General features: G+C 42.6%; 1 protein-coding gene across 6 annotated transcripts in view; it reads left to right on the forward strand.

Moving 5' to 3' along the window:
* CEP43 (centrosomal protein 43) overlaps window positions 1–19,723 on the forward strand; it is a 29,754-nt gene extending 10,031 nt beyond the window's left edge. For 2 of the 6 annotated variants that reach the window (XM_025422737.3, XM_025422739.3), the window contains exons 6-13: window positions 1,105–1,185; window positions 3,419–3,478; window positions 11,139–11,362; window positions 13,374–13,486; window positions 15,215–15,283; window positions 16,556–16,595; window positions 17,421–17,517; window positions 18,555–19,723. In XM_025422737.3, coding sequence (XP_025278522.1) covers window positions 1,105–1,185; window positions 3,419–3,478; window positions 11,139–11,362; window positions 13,374–13,486; window positions 15,215–15,283; window positions 16,556–16,595; window positions 17,421–17,517; window positions 18,555–18,629 — 759 coding nt within the window. In that variant the 3' untranslated portion in view covers window positions 18,630–19,723. The remainder of the gene's footprint in view (window positions 1–1,104; window positions 1,186–3,418; window positions 3,479–11,138; window positions 11,363–13,373; window positions 13,487–15,214; window positions 15,284–16,555; window positions 16,596–17,420; window positions 17,518–18,554) is intronic. The other 4 variants (XM_025422740.3, XM_025422742.3, XM_025422738.3 and 1 more) reach the window with 3 other exon arrangements.
* The last annotated feature ends 777 nt before the right edge of the window (window positions 19,724–20,500 follow it).

The raw sequence follows: 20,500 nt of genomic DNA on the forward strand, positions 1-20,500 counted from the left end.
CAAGGTCAGTAGGAACCTTTTGCAGACTTCTGTACAGAGGAAGTACTTGTTTGGAAGGTGAATTTGTGAAGGTTAGATGGTGAAATTGGGAGACGTTCAAAGACTAGAAGAAGTGAAACCCACTATAAGGCTCATCTAGACAGGAATGGTGGCAGTAAATGCAGAGATAAATGGGCAGAAAAAGATTCTCCTTTAAAGGAAGAAGGAGCAAGATTTGGCAAATTAATCTTATGGCAAAGGAGTAGGGTCTCAGAGGGTGATATGGCAAGAAGAAAAGCTTGCAAAGGTGAGATGAGGTTTTCAGCCTGGGAGAAGATGGTGCTGTACCAGAAGTCATGGGGCTCAAGGGAGGAGCAGGAGGCATGAAGAGCAGCACATTTCCATATGTAAAAACTATAGTCATGGGAAGGATTTTTATACCAAAGTAACCAATATGTAATATGCACACAGTGCACATAGCTGCTTATGATGTAGTGGATGAATTTTAAGAGGTTATTTCCATTGAAGAAACATTTAAAAATTTCTCTTTTGCATTTAGCATAGTGCTGAGAATCAACCAGCTGGTGCCCTGAAGGTGGTGGTTTTGTGATGCTGCAGGGTGGGGTACAGTGCAGTGGGGTGGCCAGAGATGAGACGATAGCATGAATGTGCAGAGGAAGAAGGAGAGTGTGGCTCTTTGAAGAGGGTGGTGTGATTTATGAGCTGCTGTTTGATAGTCTCGTGACAAAAGGAAGGAGAGAAGTGAGTCAAGAGAGGGTGAAAAGACTAGATGCATGAGAATCACTGGCCGGTGCTGGTGCAGTCACTGGGACGGGGTGCAAAGGGATCGTGTGGGAAGGTCAGCCAGGGTGTGTTGAACTGACGACTGAGTGGCTTGCGAAAGGTGACAGAGTGAAATACTTAGGTAATTAGAATCTAAGTGTGTTTTGTTTTGTTTTTGTTGTTTTAGTAAAATTGGAGAAAATCTAATACGATTATATTATTTAGAAAGAATTAAAGATACCATTGTGTAGTGGTTTTAAATGCTAAAAATCTATTAGGCATAATGTATATTTACGTTTTACTTTAAAATATGTTCTAACCTTAAACTGTGAAATATTTTAGGGTGCACTAGATCTATCTGATGCACATTCTCCACCAAAGTCACCAGAAGGCAAAACAAGTGCACACAGTGCTCCCAGTAAGGTGAGTTGGCTGCAGGGACACAAGGACATCTACAGGGCTCTGGTTTTCTCTTGCTCTGACTTGTTCCAAGTTTTGTTTTGCAATGCAAGTGCTGTTTAGTTTCTTGAAATTGCTTTTTTCTGCTTGATGAAGTGTATATTGAAAATTATTTCACGCTGTTCATAGTGTTAGGAATTTTGTGTCATAGAAAGGAATGCTCTGTTAAATCACAGGACTCTAGGATATTTGGACTCATTTGATACTTTGAAAATTTTCTTCCTTAGTTGACAAGATTTACTTTTCATTTATGAACTCCTAGCTTGAGGATCCTAGGTTCCAGACTGTTGTTCCAGAATATTGTGTTGAATGTTGTAGATAGGAGACAAGTTTAGGAATGCAAATTACAATGATTTTTTATATTAATGCGCTATTTTGAGGATTTATAAGAAAATATGTGTGCTCTGGTTGGTTGTGTGTGTGTGTGTGTGTGTATGTTGTGTGTGTGGTTTATGGGTTGTTAAAGTTAAGGCCTTCTGATTTCAGGGATTTGGCATACTGGAGAAAAATACTGAGTGGAATGCTGAAATTTCAAGTCCATGATCACAAGAATGGGTAGAACGTGATTGTTAGGGAGCATGTTGTCTCTTGACTGGTTGCAGCAGCCAGTCCCACCTAAGGATGGGTTTGGGTCGGGTTGTGTTGTGACTGTTGCTCTGATTGCCATCTTGCGGGATTAGGGTGAGGCCCCCCTGAGTACGCGGTCAGAGCAACGCTTACCAGTGGTTCCTGGTCCTGTGTTGATTTGGCAGTACAGTTGTGCCTCTTCCATTAGGTGACTCCTAGAGGGCAGGGGTTGTATGCCTAGATGTCTGTCTTGCAGGTGCCTGGGCTTAGATACCAAGTGGTTCCTGTTGTTTTGTCCCTGGGTCTGTGACATTGCATTTGCTTTTTATCTTTTTTATTTCATCTTTTCAAATCATAGGATTTTCTGCTTTATTTCCAGCCCAGGAAAGAGACCATCATGCAGTTTGTACGTGTCCCTCCTCTCTGAGATCTAGTTAGCTTCTCTGTGGGGAAGGTTTTCCCTCCATGCTAATGGGAGGCTGTAACTGTGGTTACAGAGAACAAGGTCGTGAGTAAATTTGAAAAGTCCCTTTTAGTGAATTGTCAGATACAGGAGTCTTTGTGAAAAAGCTGTGCTTTCTGTGAAAATGTCCGGCTGTGAAGGGGCTAAAATTAATGCACATACCAGAACATCAGTACCTATAGCATTGAGCTGTTTGGAAGTTCTCTTTTTAGCAAATTAGTATTTTGTAAAGCAAATTAGCACTATGAACCTTTGACATGTGGTGTGTGTTCAGGATAACATTAAAGTCTTGGACATATTTTCTCTATGCAGATTTTATTTTTAAGATCTAAGAATTATGATGAGAATCTTTTAAGTCAGTTAGGAAATGTGGCCTTAAGTACAGAGAAGTGCTGTTAATTTTAAAAGGTGGATTTGGAGAGTGGCAATCCCCTCCAGGTGTCCCCTTACTTGCTCTCACCACCTTCTGTGGGTTGCCCGTGGGGGTGCTGGAGGCCCGTGGGGGTGGCGGAGGCCGGAGGTGGGGCAGCAGAGGCCCTGTGAGGGCGGCCATGCCCTCAGTGCCATGGAGGACTCATTTCAAGATGAGGCCTTCTGGTGGCAGTTCTGTGTAGTTCTGGGTATGTGGATTTGGGGATTAAGCACTTTCCCCACCTTTTTCTTGCCAGCTGTCTTTTATCTCTCAGTGGTCTTTGAATCATTTTGGGCTCTCAGCATACCTGGTTGGTCTGGGTGCCCATGGAGAGCACTAGGAGCTGTGGGACGTTGTGGCCAAGCCTGGAGCCCAGCCCCATCCACAGGAACCCGCTTTGTGTGCTCCTGAGTGAGGCAAGGCCAGGTGAGGCCAGGGCAGCTCCTGGAGGAGAGTGCTCTGGAGGCCGGGCCTGGCTTGGCCATGGAGCGCAGAGATGCTGTGGGGCAGGGCAAGGTCGCAGCGTGGACGTGGGACCCAGTAGGTGTGAGGTACGGTAGTTACACGGGTGGAACCACTCGAAGAAGAGAATTAAGGAATGAGAAGAAAAAATATGGGTTTCAGAAAGGAGCATATTGATCAGGGCTTCCATTCCTGAGAGCTTTTCTCATAGGAAACTTTATTAGTTTGATGAATTACTTTCTTTGTAAAGATTTCTACTTTGTGGTAAAATGTCATTTTATTCTCATGCTCAGATACCAAGGTATAAAGGACAAGGTAAGAAGAAGACAAGCGGGCAGAAGTCTGGTGCCAAGGTAACATGCATGAGGGCAGAGGGAAAAAGCAGCCTGTGCCACCGCAGACCGCCAACTCTGTGGGCCTCCTAGCGGGCACTGAATCCCTATTGGCCGAGGGTTCAGTGTTCTATGCCAGTGTCACTGTCTTCTGTCTGAAATCAGAATACAACCAAGTCATGGGGTGTAGAACAAAAAGTAATTTGATTTTTTGATTTTTATCCAGGTGAAAATCATACTGTTGGATTTTAAAAATGTGCTGTCAACAGGCTTTACTTGGAGAATTCTTTGTTTTGTTGGCAATAAAAAGGTTGAAAATACATATTTTCATTTTGAATGGATGGTCATGTACATATTCTTAACGTTATGATTTTTATCTGAGGTAAATAGAGCATGAAACTGCTTTTTGGATAAGTCCCAATTGATAAATTGGAGGCTAAACTTAGTTTCTTTCAAGACATTTTTGTGTTCAGCATTCAGCAACTTATCAGACCATTGCACAGTGATTAGCCTTCCCTGAAGCCCTGGCTCATGGTAGGCCCACCGGGACACACAGGGCTGGGCGAGCTGATACTGCAGTGATGGGTGCCATGGCTGCTTTTTTTTCCCTCCCCAAAACATGACAAAAATTGACTAAACCAGTAGATTAGCTGCTTTTAAAATTTAAATATTACAGGTCTTAGAAGCACTATTCATCAGTACACTTCTCACCTTATCTAGAATAAGATACTTAAGATATTTAATATTTAGTTCTGTGAGATTCTTCAGCTCTCGTTGAACCTTAATTTATGTATAGATTATTGAAGACCTTTAAAATTAAAGGGTTTTTAAAATCACATTTGCTATTTTAGCTGTCTTTAGTTCTAGTGGTTTCACTGGTAAATTCCCATTACTATATTTATTCACATTATTTTTATGTGTTAGTCCACGAGAAGACATTTTAGAGTGTTATTTAGTAGGTATGTTTGAACACTTTAGAGAAAGTCGCTGTGTTAAGGGCTGTGGGCCAGCCAGGTTATTATGGTCCCCACTGAAGCAGCTGACAGGCTAATTGGAGAGGTGAGACTCACCTGAAAATATAAACCAGCATGTTTTTAAAGATACCTTTAATCAATTTCTTACACTTTTTAAGAAAGCTTAGAGCATATTTCATGGTATTAAATTTTTATTATCTTATTGGTTAAAACATTTTGAAGAAGTCTGTACATACAGCCAAAGCACAGTGAAAGATGAAATTTCACTTTGCAGTGAAATGCGTCCTGGACTTTACCCTTCACTCTGCAGCGGGTGGGCCTCATGTGCTCCCCTTACCTTGGGGGGTGTCTGAGGAATACGGAGGCCCCAGCCCTGGAGCTATAGGCTGTCCGTCGGGCCCTTATACTTCATTTTTGTATTCCCCACCCCAGATTCTTCGTCTCTTTGGAAGCTTTTTTCTCCTCTACTTCTGATTTTGTTTCTCTATTGCCTTAATCTGAATTATATTTGGCATTGCCTTTTTGCAGCTTGGTAGCGGATGAACCTGTAGGTCCTCATTCATCTACCTTTCTGCTTTGCCTCGTGCATGCTGTGGGTTTGCAGATCCTTAATATCCTAACATTCTTAACATCTTAATATTCAAACACCAAGCCGCATGTGGTCTTGAGGTAGCACAAGGCTCCAGGGGGAGCCCTTCACATGGTAGCTAGAGGGCGTTTCCTAGTTGTGCAAATCTGTAAGTGGTGACTCTGCCTGCCATGGCCAAGTGTGCCCTATAGGGACCATGAGCAGAGCAGCAGGAGAGTCCAGGACACTGAGCAAGGAGTGTTGATGTGTCTTGTTACTTTTTTCACATACAGGGAGGCACGGTATTAATGGCTCATTCAGAGATCCTTGGCAGTTTTCAGAGAAGTTATATTCATGTTAGAAATGAACTTTAAAGGTCATTCGTGTGTGTGTGTGTGTATGTGTGTGCGTGTGTAGAGACACATAAATGATTTGTACTTGCTATTTTAAACCTGTCAGTGTGCGTGCAGAGCAAAATATAAGGTTTTTGAACAAATTTAAGTTGGGTGCAAATAAGTTACGCTTCTGGTTTTTGTTACTATTGTGAGACAGTAAAAGATGGATGGGAGAATTGGAATACTGGTGGAGAAGTGTTTGGTGGGGGGGGTGGTTCTTTAAACATTCAAGTGTCTGTTAATACTTACTTCCAAAGTACCCTCCTTAATAGTCTACTTCATTGTAAACTCTCATGTTACTAAACGTGGTGCCAGTTGTCATAGAAAAGAAAATGCATATCAAAAATGACAACAGACTTTTGGTAGGTTCTACTAACTTAGGTTTGTTATTTAAGATGTTAGACAGTTTTTGTTTAATTTTTAGACTCAGATACTTTTTATCATTATGTTAAAAAATAGGAAAGATCATCCTTTTTTGTAACCAGTTCTCAGGTGTTATAATACTAGTGTGTATTGAGGTATTTTTTGCTTCAAGTTCCCATAAAAGGATATTTTTAAATTATTCCCTATTTTTAAAATTCTGGGATAAGCCTGGCTTCTGCTGGTTGAAGGCAGTGATGAAGACCACAAAGCATGTGTGTTTGGGAGTGGATGGATAGGCATGTTTGTGGGTCTTCAGTCTTCTCAGGGCGTTTTAGATAAACCAAGCACTGTCATTCCCTTACACACACACCCAGCCAGAGTGGGTGGATACATGGGCCAACAGCATTTCTGCCACTCGGCCCATAGCTCTGGCCAGCTGTCTGTGTCTAGCTGCTTCAGATCCCAGGCTGGATGTGGGCACTGTCCCCTGGCCCCAGAGCTGCTGGCTGGACCGGGTGGTGGAGCTGTTCAGAGGGTCGTTTTCAAATCTGGCTTCAAAGCCAGAGATACAGTGCCTCTACAGGAATCATAGATCATCTGGAGAGCGTGAGGCACAGAGGTTTTCTAGAAAAACAGAGATTTTAGAGAAGTTGCAATATTCTGTGACTCTAGAATCCTACAGTATTTACTTTCGAGGTCAATAAATTTTAAATATATGTGTGTTGCAGCTGTGGTAAAATTGTTCAAGTCATATCAAGGAAAAGGCTTTGGTGGGGTGGGAGAGGGGAGCTGGGGGCTTGTGGTGTGGGTGAGGAAGGGAATGAATACTCATGCATTTTTAAAATACTTTTGCAAAACTGAGGTATTTCTTTAGCTTTGATGTTTCTCTGTTACTAGTTTGGAAAAATTATTTTTTTAGGTTCTTAAGATACTCTAGTGATAATTCACTTTTTTTTGGCTCCTCGAAAATTTGTAATTATTTTCACTGTGAAACTTCTTTCTCTGTGAGGCTCATTTTCTGTTAATCTAGAAATGACTGAAATCCAAATTTTTAAGTGTGCTTGTAGAGCATTAAATATAGACTAAACCTTTCTTACAACTTTACACTAATTCACCATGAAGAGTCTTGAGATTGGTCCAAGGGAATTAAATGACTGCTTTCGTGATGTTCAGTAGGTGTCTCCCTTTTATGAAAAGACAAAACAGGCTTTAGTTATTTATTATAAACATCTACATGTAGGGCTGCTGTGACAAGGTACACAAACTTGGTGACTTAAAACAACAGGCATGTAGTGTCTCACAGTTCTAGAGGCTGCAGGTTTGAAATCAGGGTATCTGCCCAACTGCTTCCTCCTGCAGGCCAGGAGGAGGATCTGTTGCCGGTGGTCCTTAGGCGTTCCTTGGCTTGTAGACCCATCATCTGTCCCCACTGTCCTGTTCACACGTGTTCTCCCTGAATGTCTTCTCTTGTAGAGACCTGCCTCCTGTAATGTGACATGATTTATAAGCATGGGCATGCTCTGAAGTCCTGGGAATTAGGACTTCATCTTCTGTTTGGGGAGATACCATTTAACCCATCACAACTGCTTGAGGCCTGTGAGGTTATCCAGGGAGTGAATTCCAAGGCATCGTCCAGGGATTTTTGTTGTTACACTTACTTATTTTATTTATTTTTATTTTTATTTTTATTTTTATTTTTATTTTTATTTTTATTTTTATTTTTATTTTATTTTTATTTTTTTTTTTATTTTTTTTTTTTTACACTTACTTATTTTAAACAGTGCTTGATTTTCACCATTTAGATTCCTCCTGAATCTTAGCTCCAGATTATCCACAGCTAGGTGGTAGGAACACAAGTAACTTAAGTTTATGTGTATAAGACAAAGACTTGTCTTAAGCCACGGTAAAGGTTTGTTTATTTTTTAGATTTTATTTATTTATTCATGAGAGAGAGAGAGAGAGGCAGAGACACAGGCAGAGGGAGAAGCAGGCTCCATGCAGGGAACCCAATGCGGGCCGAAGGTGGTGCTAAGCCACTGTGCCACCGGGGCTGCCTGGTAAAGGTTTTTAAAACCGATCCCAGGGTATATATCATGATTTGATTTCTAGTTGCCCAAGATTTGGATTTCTTGCATGGAAATTGCTCTTAAAGTTCTATAATACTTTCGTATTAATCTGTAGATGTTTTGATAAATCTTTCTCTCCGTGTGAATTTTTTTTCTAGCAGTAAAAGTGATTTGGAATGAAGTTTAGTGAATTCATTAGTAACCCAATTGAGTAATGGTCCTTTTGGTAAACAGGTAGCCATAGTTATAATGATACATTCCTATGGGGTTTAGAAATTCATTTTGAGAACAGTTCCAAAGCAGATTGAGTATTTTTAAATTTTACTCCCTAGATAAGTAGAACTATAATTTTAAAACATACTGTTATTTTAAAAAATACATATTATGCATGTGCTTGTCCATGAAGCTTGTCCTCCTCAAACTAGTCTTTGTTCCTGTAGCAGGAATGTTGCTGAAACCGGTCAAAAACTAGTCACGGATAGGTGTTAGGTACTATGTGTAGATAGTTCATTATGCGAATTTAAGTTACGTTGGTGATGTGAATTCATGCGGAAGGAAGACTCTATTGGAATAATCGCTGTTTTTTGTAAAGTTGCTTTACATTTACATTCCATTTTATTTCACACCACTGTGTCCTTCTGAATTTTCTCAGGAGTGTTTGATGGAGGAAGTGGATCACTCAGTATCTATAATTGTAAATGGGTTTAAGTATCACAAGACTCAGGGTTTTTATTTCCAAATGCATATGTCTTTGAAAATCTATAAATTCATTTTTAATCATATCAATCATAACTTACAGCGGACATGAATCTAAGGGATATATAAGTGGGTGATAATTCTCTGTATTTGATTATACCAGGAAAATTTCAAGAATGTTAGGAAGTCATAAAATGTATCTGCCCTGTGAAAATATCCTATGTTGTCTAAAGGATGGTAACTTGGTATTTTTCCAGACATGTCTTTTATGGTAATTTATTTATATTAATAACTTCTGGAACATATAGCAGCGTACAAGGTCCTAGAAGTTGTATAGCACATGTCTCATCTGCTGTCAGCTAATCCTGGCCTCTAAATAGTGTGAAAGTGTAAACATGCATCTTCATACACAAATGCCCCATTCTGTCTCTACGCATAGTGAAAAGGCAGTCTACGTCAGGGAGTTTCTTCTCCAGAGATTTCTCCCCAGCTGCACATGCTTTCTTTCTTATCTCCCGGCAGAAACCAGGTTTGGAAAAGACTACTCAGGTTGAATTCTTGGGGACACCCATACCTGCAAACATTCAGTTCCTTGGATCGTGTGGCTGGTAGTAGAGTGTGGATGGCCTGGCCCATGCACCTCTCAGGAGAGTCTTCTCTTACACACCACAGGCATCGTACACAGCACTGCCCTTTTCAGTGTGCAAGGCTGAATTTTGGGAAATTGTCAGTTTGAACCCACAGACACTGCAGTTTAATAACAACTTGGCCGTAATAGCATGACATAAGAGCTGCGCTCTGGAATCAGATTTCTGTATTGACCTGACCCTTTCACTTTCTGGGAACCTTGACAAGTGACTGAAAAAAAAAAAAATATTATATATATATAATATAAAAAAATATATAAATACATATAAAAATATATAAATATATATATGTATGTATGTATTTTGGCAGTCCGTGCACGTTTATTTCATTTATCTTTGAAAATGGGGGAGGGGAGTCTGGAGAAGTGGGCCAAGGGTCAGTTGACCCCCCAGGGAACTGGTCCCTGTTCCTGGCCTTAGTCCTTGGGGCGCGGACTGTGTGTAGGATGTATAGGGCCCAGTCCACCCCTCAGGGCCGGCAGGCTCTGCCCGGATGTCAGATGCTGTTCTCAGCCAGTCCTCACTCATGGGGAGCCAGCAGTTTCAAGATGGGGAGAATGAGGAATGCAGGGAGAGTCTGGTTGGTCATAAGCACCCGGACCTGACAGACGGCAGCCAGCATTTAAACTCCTCTTGTTATCCATCCACGTGCATTACAGACATTCTGCTCAGCTACAAGCACCCCGAGGTCTCCTTCAGCATGGAGCAGGCAGGCATGTAACAGGGAACAGAGAGTTTGTGTACAGCTCGGGGAATGAAAAGGTTGACTTTAACCAACAGTATCTATAGCAGCGTTGCACCAAATTGCCATTGTGTTTCTGTCCACCCAGAATGTCATGGCTCCTTTCCTCACATTGGTTCATCAGTGTGCGGTTCTTTTGGGTTCAGAGCAGGTTTTGCCATGTTTGCTTGTATGACCAAGTCACCAAGGAGATAGGATACCCACGTTTGTCACCTTTAAAAAAAAAAAATGCACACCATGCCTCATCTTCCATATCTGCAGAGAAACCAGAACCCACTCCCCACACACCATAGGCTGCTTTGAGGGTGAGGAGGACATAACCTATGGGAAGATGGGAAGGCTCTCCAGAAATGTCAGCTACCTCTGTCGTGACTAGCATGGTTGTTTGTGTTTGCTGTTATTTTTGTTGTTAAAATAAGCCTTCCTAAAGGCAAAAAAAAATCTGACCAAATGTGGACTAGAATGATGAAGTACAGATTAAGGCCAGCTGAAAACGAGAAAGCAGTGTGCTCTTTTGCCAACTTCACCAGATCTGCGAGACAGGCATAAAAATGCTTGAGGATTTTGTACGATTCAAGATGCCCAGAAACATGCATGGTACACATGTCCCATGGCATGAGAGGAAGTTATCTGAGAGTCTGAACATAGACCAGTGCTTTCTGTAGCAAGTCTACCTTTGGAACAACAATGGTAAAGGTGGCATCTTTCACCTTCACGCGTGTTATATTTGGCACTGGATGGAAAACTGCTATTTTTACTGATGGACCACTTTGTTTTTTAATATTTTGTTCCTTTAGGTGAACTAATCTTACATCTTTACTAGTAATGCCTTCTTCTTTCTGCAGGTTGGAAATTTACTAATTTAAGATAATTTTCAAAGCAGTGATGTACATGTAAGAGGAAATGCAGAAGTTATTTATAAATGGGAAAGTTTGTTTATAAATGGGATAGGTAAAATTATTTCCATTTAGAAAGGGAGACAAAGAATGGTGTAAACATATGACAGTTGACATTTTCGCCCTCAGAAGTTAACCATGCTGTGAACTAGGGATGAACTGTTAGGTCCTGGGTCTTCCCCACCCCCTGTGCAGTAGTGAGACCCCACACGTGCCCTTGCACACCGAGACACAGATTCGCGTATGTTCACATGACATTTTACTATTTAAGATAGCTTATTAATGTTTTATTTCACCAAAGACACCTCTTCTCTTTCCCATTCTCTCGTTCTAGAAGGCCAGCAATGATGCTAGTCAGAGTGATACAAGCATCTCATCAGCAGAACCAAAGAGCAAAAGCAGCCTCCACTTGCTGGCCCATGAAACAAAAATTGGATCTTTCTTAAGTAACAAAAATCTAGATGTCAAAGACAAAGCTGGTCTTTGTCCAGATGGTGATATGGAAGGGGATTCTTTCTTTGATGATCCCATTCCTAAACCAGAGAAAACTTATGGTTGGTGAGTAAACTCTTGTTTTTGGATTTTAAAAAAATGAGCTCCTAAATCTTCTGTAATTACTGAATATGTAAGTCTGATTTTCTCTCCTTAAAGCCTTTATGTTGTAAAACAATTCCAGGTGGCAAAAAACCTGTGTATTAACGATTTCTGTAAGTGTATACTGAGTGCCTGTCATATGCCAGGTACTGTTTCAGGTACAAGATGTAGCAGTTAAAACACAAACACTCCTGCCTCCAGAAGCTTATGCTCTTGTGGACAGAGGCTAAAGAAGTGATCCCAACATGCTGTGTGGGTGGATGCAGTCAGAGTGATAGGGACCAAGCTAAGGGTGGGGGGGTGAGTGTGTGGAGGTATGTGCTGTTCAGTTAGAGCCTCAGGACAGGGACCACCTCGCTTCAAGGGGGTGAGTCAGCCAGGTGGATACCTGAGCTCTCAGAACTCTGGGGAGAGGGAGCAGCACAAGCAGAGGTGGTGACAGGTGTCAGAGATCAGCTAGGGGCAGTTGTAGACACAGACTCTGGAGGGGGATGCAGTGCTTATCCTAGCAGGAGTGTGGCTTTACCCTGAGGGAGCCTGGGAGCCCCGGGATCTGAGAGCAGCAGAGTCACTGGCTCACCTGCCTGCTGAGTCTCCAGCTGGGAAGCTGTCAGGATTATCCAGGTGGAAGATGGTGGCATAGGTGGTAAGAAATAGGTGGTTTGGGAATATCTTTTGAGGTTAGCTCTGAAAGGATATGCTGATGAGTGTTAGAGAATGAAGTGACATCAAGAGAAGTTCAGGGTTTTCAACTGAATAATTAGATGGTTGAAAACACCACGGACAGGTAAAAAGTGGAGAGCAAGCGTGGGCTGCACAGGTATGCCAGGTGACAGTCTAGAACTCACTTCTGATGTGTCAAGGGTGGGAAGGTTGCTAAGGCAGAGGTCAAGCCCACGGTGGGGAAAGGGTCTAGGAGTTAGGGGAGACATCTTCATTTTCAAGCCTGCTGGAGATGGTCACCTGGGGAGTGGCAGTGTGGAGGTGAGTGAGGTGAGGAGAAGAGGGGAGGGGACTAAGGAGACCCAAGAGAGGTGTCCTTGAAGGAGGAGGCTGGAATGGGTCCCCGAGCTAAGTGCTGAAAGTCAGCTATTGCACGTAGCCCTGTGTAGGTGGGGATAATGGGATTGTGGGGATGCGGGGGACAGGGTATCAAAGATTAGGGTGGGTTCAGGAAAGGATGGTGGGGATTATAAATGGGGAGCATTTTCCTGGTAAGTGTGTTGTACAGGGGTGTGAAGGAGCAGGGTGTTGAGAAATAATGTGGAATATCCCAGGGTGCATGTCTACAGAGAATAGTCCACTGTTAGGAGAAGGAGTGATATGCTGAGGGGCGGGGGAGAGTTTGGTTCCCACACTGCTGTGCTTAGGTGCACAGGGCAGCACCCAGTGCGGAGGCTGTCTGCTGGAATGAGGGGGCATGTGGGTGCCCTTGTGGGCAGGTGGGTGGGTGTGCCAGGAGTAGCCTGAAGGTTCCTGCCGAGTGGGTGGGGGCAGAGCAGGGCTGGAGAGGAGGCCTCAGGATGTAGGAAGTGGTCGGGAGGGGTTGAGGAGGGTGGGCCGTGGGTGTGGAGGGCGGTGGTGGGGCAGGTAGACACCTGCTTGAAGGGTGGGGAGCGCAGGATGTCGGGGAGGTCAGCTGTGCAGGTCAGGTCACCTCTTGGGCCATCCCTTCCCTGCCTTGCTGCATGCTGGAGGGGGCTTCTGATAAAACTCACACTGAAGAGGACAGAGCAATTAAATTTGTAAGACATCAAACTGTTTTAGAGAGCTGAGCGGATTTCTCACTGGTAAGTTGCCATTTGGATTTGCTGATGATAGTGCTCAGCCTGCGTTGCCCTGTAGGAATACTTAATGATTTTGAATCTATGAAATATTTAACCTTTTTCCCAGCACTGTGTGCATATGTGATATGTATATTTTAAGTTGCTTATGTCTTAGTGTGACCTTTAACTGTCCACTTGTTTCTTGTTAGGAGAAGTGAACCTAGTAAGCAAGCAGGAAGCCTTGCATCACTCTCTGATGCGCCCCCTCTGAAAAGTGGACTCAGCTCCCTTGCTGGAGCCCCCTCACTGAAAGACTCTGAAAGTGAGTGCCTGGAAGCCCCCGGTCTCCTTACTGAAGACGTGGACTTTGAGGACTGAGGATGTGTTTTCTCTTAAGTACTAAGAAAGCCCATAATTTTAAAACCACCGACATTTCCTCTTCACTACTTTTTAGTATGGTCACGTTTGCTTCATCATTTTGTATTCTGTTTCTCTGTGCCATCAGAATACTTTCAGGAAATTGGCTTTTTAGCTGCCTTGTATAGTAAATGTAGTATTTTTAAATCATTTTCCTCTTGTTGAACATTTAGATTGATTTGAGTAGAACTTAAATTCAGTTCTTAATAATTTGTTTTATAGATTTTGTGGTACCACAGTAATTGTCATAGGAATGTTAAAATATTCAGTCTTTAGCTATTTGGGTCTAATGTGTCTTTTTTTTTTCTACCTTGGATATTGGCATCATTTTGTGAATGTGATTTTTAAAATTTATTTATTTTTTCATCATGATAAGTGTCCTCTTTAGTCCCCATCACCTGTTGCTTAAATCCTACATACCAGTGAGATCATACAGTATTTGTCTTTCCTCTGACCTGTTTCACTTAGCATTATACTCTGTAGCTCTATTTACATTGTTGCAGATGGCAAGACTTCATTCTTTGGAATATGAATCTGATGTTTTTACATGTAGCAGGGAGGTGGGTTTTTAGGAAGATACAGGATAGCTACACCACAGTTTATTTCCTGCCTCCCCCCAACACACAGGTGGCAACAAGACCAAAGAAAGCACAGCCATAAACATGTAGATACGTAGGTGAACTTTGTTTACCACAGTAAATATAATCGACCGTGTGTTCAGAGCATAAGTGTGCCTCTTTTGAGAACGTTTTCTAAAAAGCAGATCTTTATTAGGAAACTGTGATGTGATTTTGCATAACTTTGCAATATTTATTAACCTTTTATTTATTTTTTAAAAAGATTTTATTATTCAAAGAGAGAGAGAGAGAGAGGCAGAGACACAAACGCAGGCAGAGGGAGAAGCAGGCTCCATGCAGAGAGCCTGACATGGGGTTCGATCCCAGGTCTCTAGGATCATGTCCTGGGCTGAAGGTGGCGTTAAACTGCTGAGCCACCTGGCCTGCCCTTACTAACCTTTTAATATCACATATTATGGCAGTAGGATTTGCCATAGGACAGGTGAAGGAGGTGATGTGTGGCTGCTTTTAGCTATCTAGCAAACTCATTGTGTGCTTGCTAATGCACGCCCATCAGTTTACCTCTTGTTCTTCTTTCCCCTGGCCTTTGTCACCAACAGTAGGGGTTGAGGATGTCACAATCACGTCACTCTTAACACTGATCAGGGAATAATGATGTGGAAGGGACATTGAGCACTTGGGACTGAAGAAATAAAACCAGTGAGGTCAGTTTGGTCAGTGAAAAAGCAGTTGAATTAAAGCAACGTTGAGAAGTTCAGAGGAAAGTAAAATTGATGAGAGAAATGAACTCATACTGGTGAGGCTCATTATAGACAGTGATATGCTGGTTAGTTGGACTGGAAAGTATTTTATTTTCTAATAAAGACTGGTGTTCGTGTGGTGAACGAGGAGATGCAATGCATGACACCAGCAATCATTCATCAGAGCTTGTACTTCTTTCTTGGTGTTCCATTATGGCATTTTAGTCATAAACTCTATGCTGAAGAAAAATGGTATGATTTTAGAGACTGTTGTATTCTAAAAGTCAATTTAGTGTGAATATTTTTCCTTTACAGGTAAAAGAGGAAACGCAGTGTTGAAAGATCTGAAACTGGTCAATGATAAAATTGGATCGCTCGGGTTAGGTAACTAGATTTCTAATTTTAGTGTTGGTTGCTTGAAGGTGATTATTTTTTAGAATAAAATCTTAACTGAAGTGGCTTAGTGTTAGTGTGTACTTCATGATGAGATGTTTGGGTAGTCTTCATGAACCCAGAGTTACTCCATATGCCACCATAGAGCTTGGGTTGTAGTAGGGAGGATCTCCATGAAACAGGTCCCTCCAAATACCTGGCCTGTTAGCGAGTCAACATGCACTGGTAGGAAAACAGGTCATAGGGTGACTTATCCTGGCCTAGGCATTTTGGAAAGGCCTCACCTAAGAAGTGACTTATCTCCCAAGACCTGATGGGTAAGGGCACTGAGGACAATTTGGGCAAAGGTGGTCTTTTTTTTTTTTTAATTTTTTTGAAGATTTATTTGAGAAAGAGTGCCTAAGGGGAAGGAGAGAATGTCAGGCAGACTCCCCACTGAGCACAGAGCCTGACCTGACTGGGGCTTGATCTCTCGACCCTGAGATCATGATCTGAGCTGAAACCAAGAGTTGGATGCTCAACTGACAACTGACTGAGCCTCCTGATGTGGTCGCCCTCCCCATCCCCACCATCCCCCGCCCCTCAGCGCATATCTTCCCACAGGGGTTGGATGTTTCAGAAGATAGAAACTACACGCCTCTTCCTTATTCTCCTGCACTCCTGCCCCTCCCCCCAAGCATGACCTGCCAGCCCTTCTGCTCTCACCTCCCTCCACCCCCCAGATTGATTATTTTGAGCTTGTACTGGCTTCCTTACTGTTTTCCAAACCACCGCACCTTCCCTATATCTGGGCCTTTGCACATGTCTCTTCTTGGAACCACTTTCCCAATAATTTGTACTTCTGGTACTTTATTTAGGTTTCCACTCAGGGTTCTCTCCACCACTCTAATGGCATCTGGTTTGTCCAGCTCTCAGCTGCCTCCTTTAAAAAAAAAATTATTTATTTGATACAGAGAGTGCACATGTGGAGGACGGGCAGAGGGACTTTATAAATAGTAAACGTACACAGCTTTTGGGTACTTGGAATAAAAAAATTAACTACATTTCATGACACACATTTTATTATTTCCCAGGCAGTTTATTTGGTCCTTTGTTTTCATATTATATATGGTTAATAGTAGTATTTCTGATTCTGGAGACTTCTTTTTAAATGATGCAATATTATTCATTGATGCAGTGTTTCCTGAAAGAAATTTGTGTATATGATCACAGATAAATTGTGGAGCATGTCGGTATAAACATATTTTTTCTTCACCTTACCAGGCACTGGAGAGGAAGATGACTACATTGATGACTTCAACAGGTGAGAAAAGTAGTTGGGCAGTAGGTACATCGTGAATAGTTTCTGACCCAGAGAGGTGTGGCCATTCCATTCATGCTTATTTTAGGGTAGTCGGCGCTCTCATTCATACTGGTTGCAGTTGAAGAGACAAGGATAGTTAGTCCAGAATTATAAATTGGACTTTGAAGCCTATTTTCGTTTTGCACTAGGATGTGAACAAATGTGTTATGTCCAGGAGGCCTGCCTGATAGGCGTGGGTAAAGCAGGGAACCCAAGGAAGTGTCATGGGGTTGCTCCCAGGTGTTAGGTGCTGTGGGCCATGAGGTCCTGGACATCATGGAGGGGCAGCCACACGCAGCTCCTGTTTTGATTCAGATAACGTCTCTTACTATGTTGGTTCAGATAGCCTTTTTACATATGTAACATAACCCATGCATTGTTGGAGAGTTTGGAAATACTTACTATGGATTTGATTAGAACTTTTAAACTAGAGTCTGAGAATTTTACACAATTGACAGGGTTTTTTTTCCCCCCAATTGGGAGTTTATGTTTACCTTTTAACAGAATAATTTATTGTTAAACAATTTTTTTGAGAGACGGGCATGATGTGGTAGATGAAATTTTAAAAATCTGTGTTTGCATCTTCCTTGACTTGTGTCCTGGTCACCTTTATGGACACCTTTTTCTTGTCTCTCGAAGTGACTCATCTGTTTGTGTTGCCCTCGCTAGTTACTTAAGGATCAAGTGAGATAATATGTATGAAATCATATTTAATATTGTTTTATTATATTTTATTTAAATGTTTATATTCAATGTTCTTTTTCCTTATTCTTTCTCTCAAACTAGTACCAGCCATCGATCAGAGAAAAGTGAGCTGAGTATTGGTGAAGAGATCGAAGAAGATCTTTCTGTGGAAATTGATGACCTCAATACCAGTGATAAAGTGGGTGTGCGCGTTGCTTGCCGAGTGCCATGTGTGTGTGTCTCACACTTATTTACTGCAGAGCTCTAGCCAGTTTACGCAGATTAGGAGACAGTTGAAGGTTGTGACAGGACAGTTCCTGGCCCAAGTCCTGGAGTCAGAAATGGCCTCCTCAGTGGTATAGTCAGCAGAAGCAAGAGGTCCTGTTTGGAGACGTCAGGGTGGAAATTGGCACAGGTCCAAGGGTGCTGTGATGGCGGAGGTGAAGCCGCATTTCAGCAGGCAGATCAGGGCTGGTGCAGAAGTCCCACGGGACGATGCAACAGGAGTGCAGGCTGGCTGAACGGTTAGGTGTCCATTCTGGAGATCCATGTTCCACATACTTAGATGTGTGTGAGATGCAGGGTCAGGGAGCACCTCAGGATCTCCTGTGGGCGCCCATACACAGCTGACCCTGTTCCCGTGAGTGCCTCTGGGCTTGTGGGTTGCTACAGCCTAAAGGGAGCGAACCTTCCAGAATGAGGAGGGCTCTCCAAATGCTTGTGACCATCAAGGAATGAGCAGGCAGGGGAAAGCCTTTGAGAGAGGCGTGTTTTACAATGAAAACAGCACATCTGAGGTAGCAGCATCTGGGCACCTATTTTATGTGCTGTGGTTTCTTAGGCAGGCTTTAATCTTCAATCCTTGGTTGGTTTGTGAGATGGAAATGGGAATGCCTGCCTCACTGGATTGTTGGTGAGGGTGAGTGAGAGCTCTTGACACGTTGAGCGGCTTCCAGTAGCCAGCCACTTACCTGTGCGCCTCATGCCACCCTCAGGAGGCCATGGCATGCTGCTATGAAGATACCAGAGGAGCTCGGAGGGATATGTTAGCAGGTTTTTTGTTTTGCTATTAGGTCAGCCTTTTGGTAATTCTCACAGATTTCAAAACAGAAGGTGAATATGAAGCAGTTTGTAGATTATAAGATAATACTTAAATTATAGCAAGTATTTTAAGGATTATTTATAACTCTGCTTGTATTCTAATACCCGTTCTTTTTTTTCTTTTGAACAACAAAGCTTGATGACCTGACACAGGACCTGACTGTGTCCCAGCTCAGTGATGTTGCGGATTATCTGGAAGATGTTGCATAGCCGTGAAGGAAGGAAGTATTCTAATCAACAAAGGACAAAGGACTCTGATCAGTTCCATTTTTTTTTCCCAGACAATCACTCTTTGTTGGAATGTCTGCTCCCTATTGGTGCCTTGTGTTTCAAAAAGACTGCAGATATTTTTAAAAATTAAGTTTTCATTATACTAAACAAAATGCTTCCTACTTGAGCCCATGTATGGAAGATATGATATACTTGATTTGATTTGGCTACACATTTCTCTGTGGAAATTTGATTATCTACAACTCAAATTCATTACAAGGACTGAACCCATGAAAATATGAGTATTAAGAGCTTACTGAAAAGTGTCAATAAAGCTGTAGGTTACACAACTCTGTGTGTGTGTGTGGCTTTAGCCATCCAGAGTCAAAGCATATTTGATATTAGGTGGTTGTACAAATAGTTGGCAAAGTGACCTGAAGCTTATTACCGAAAGTTAGATTTGATATGTCAGCTTTATTTTGTATTTCCTTCCATCTGGAAGGGTTATTAGACCATTAAGGTTTATATATTAAAATGTGTTCTACTTAGTTTGCTTGTTTTGAAGAAATCTAGAGGTCATTACGACTTCTAATCCATGGAGTTGAGGAGTTGAGGCTGACAACGTTCGTGGTCGCTGCCCCTGTCGTAGAAGAAGCCATTAGCCGTGGGCTGTCTTCGTTATCATTGTAACTTGTGTGTAAAGATGCCTGGAAGCGTATTTAATACCAAAATGCATCTGAAACCATCAAGCAGTGCTTTCATTTCAGATCTGTCCGTCGATCGTATTAAAATTCAAATTGGACTGTAACAGTAGTAGTGGCCTAGGACTGTACCGGGTGTGACGAGCTTTGGACGCTGCACAGTCTCCTCGCCGCCCTTTCCTGACGGAGCCAGCGCTGGACTCAATGCTCCTGCTGTGCTGCTGCCCATGGGGCCGCAACCTTCACTGCGCTGGAAGTGAGGCGTGTGTGTGCCCAGTCACGTAAGGGAAGCTGTGATTGTGTGCTACATTTTGTACTTTTTTATTTGAATTAAATTATGTTTTTTTTTAATTAAAAGTCACCTTTATTAATAAAGAGAGTGATTTCAGTAAATGAGCAGACTTCGTGGTTCATCAAGTGCCAGGTTTTCATTTCATCTCTGCCTCAATGTTACAGAAATCGTTGCTGGGTCCTCATTACGTGAAGGGACGCCATAGCAGATGGTTAAGGTTCTCTAACATGACCATGTGATTGTGTAACATCTAGGTGAACCTGAGCCAGGAGCGCTGAGAGGAAGTAGAACAGAAAGTGGGCCAGGCGAGCCGGGAGCGGCCCTGTGGGTCTGGCCTCGCCTTGTGGCGTGCCACGTTTGTGTGAGTGCACAGCGCCGTGCGATGTGACCCGGTGCTCGTTACGAGTGCGTTTCCCTGGCTGGCCTCTGCAAGCAGTCACTTCCGGTAGCCTGTAGCATGTGCTTCTGTTCTGGGCCCCTGCAATCTACGTCAGCTGGGACTTATTTTTGTGATACCCGATAACAGCTAGATTTCAGTGAAATGGTTTGAAAGGATAGCAGGAGGCGGCTTTTGAAATTTCTGGGTGACTTAGCAGCGTCAGAGATTTGTCGTTCTCCGGTCATGCGGAGAATTTGGCCCTTTAATGAGACCTGGGAGGAGCCACCTCCGTCATCACCGCACACCCCTAGTCGAGTGATGTCAAATAGCTTCGAATCCAGTGACGACAACGTCCATTTCCCCACGCGCTCCTCGAGTTAGGTTTCGAATGACTAATATTTTTTGTTCAGAAATACATTTTGACATACTAATCATGAATCACATTTTTATGGTGAAACCTGACTTTCATGGTGGCATTTTTCAAGTGTGAGTGTTTTAC

The sequence above is a fragment of the Canis lupus genome, chromosome 1, assembly GCF_003254725.2.
Source record: "Canis lupus dingo isolate Sandy chromosome 1, ASM325472v2, whole genome shotgun sequence".
Classification (NCBI taxonomy): Eukaryota; Metazoa; Chordata; class Mammalia; order Carnivora; family Canidae; genus Canis; species Canis lupus.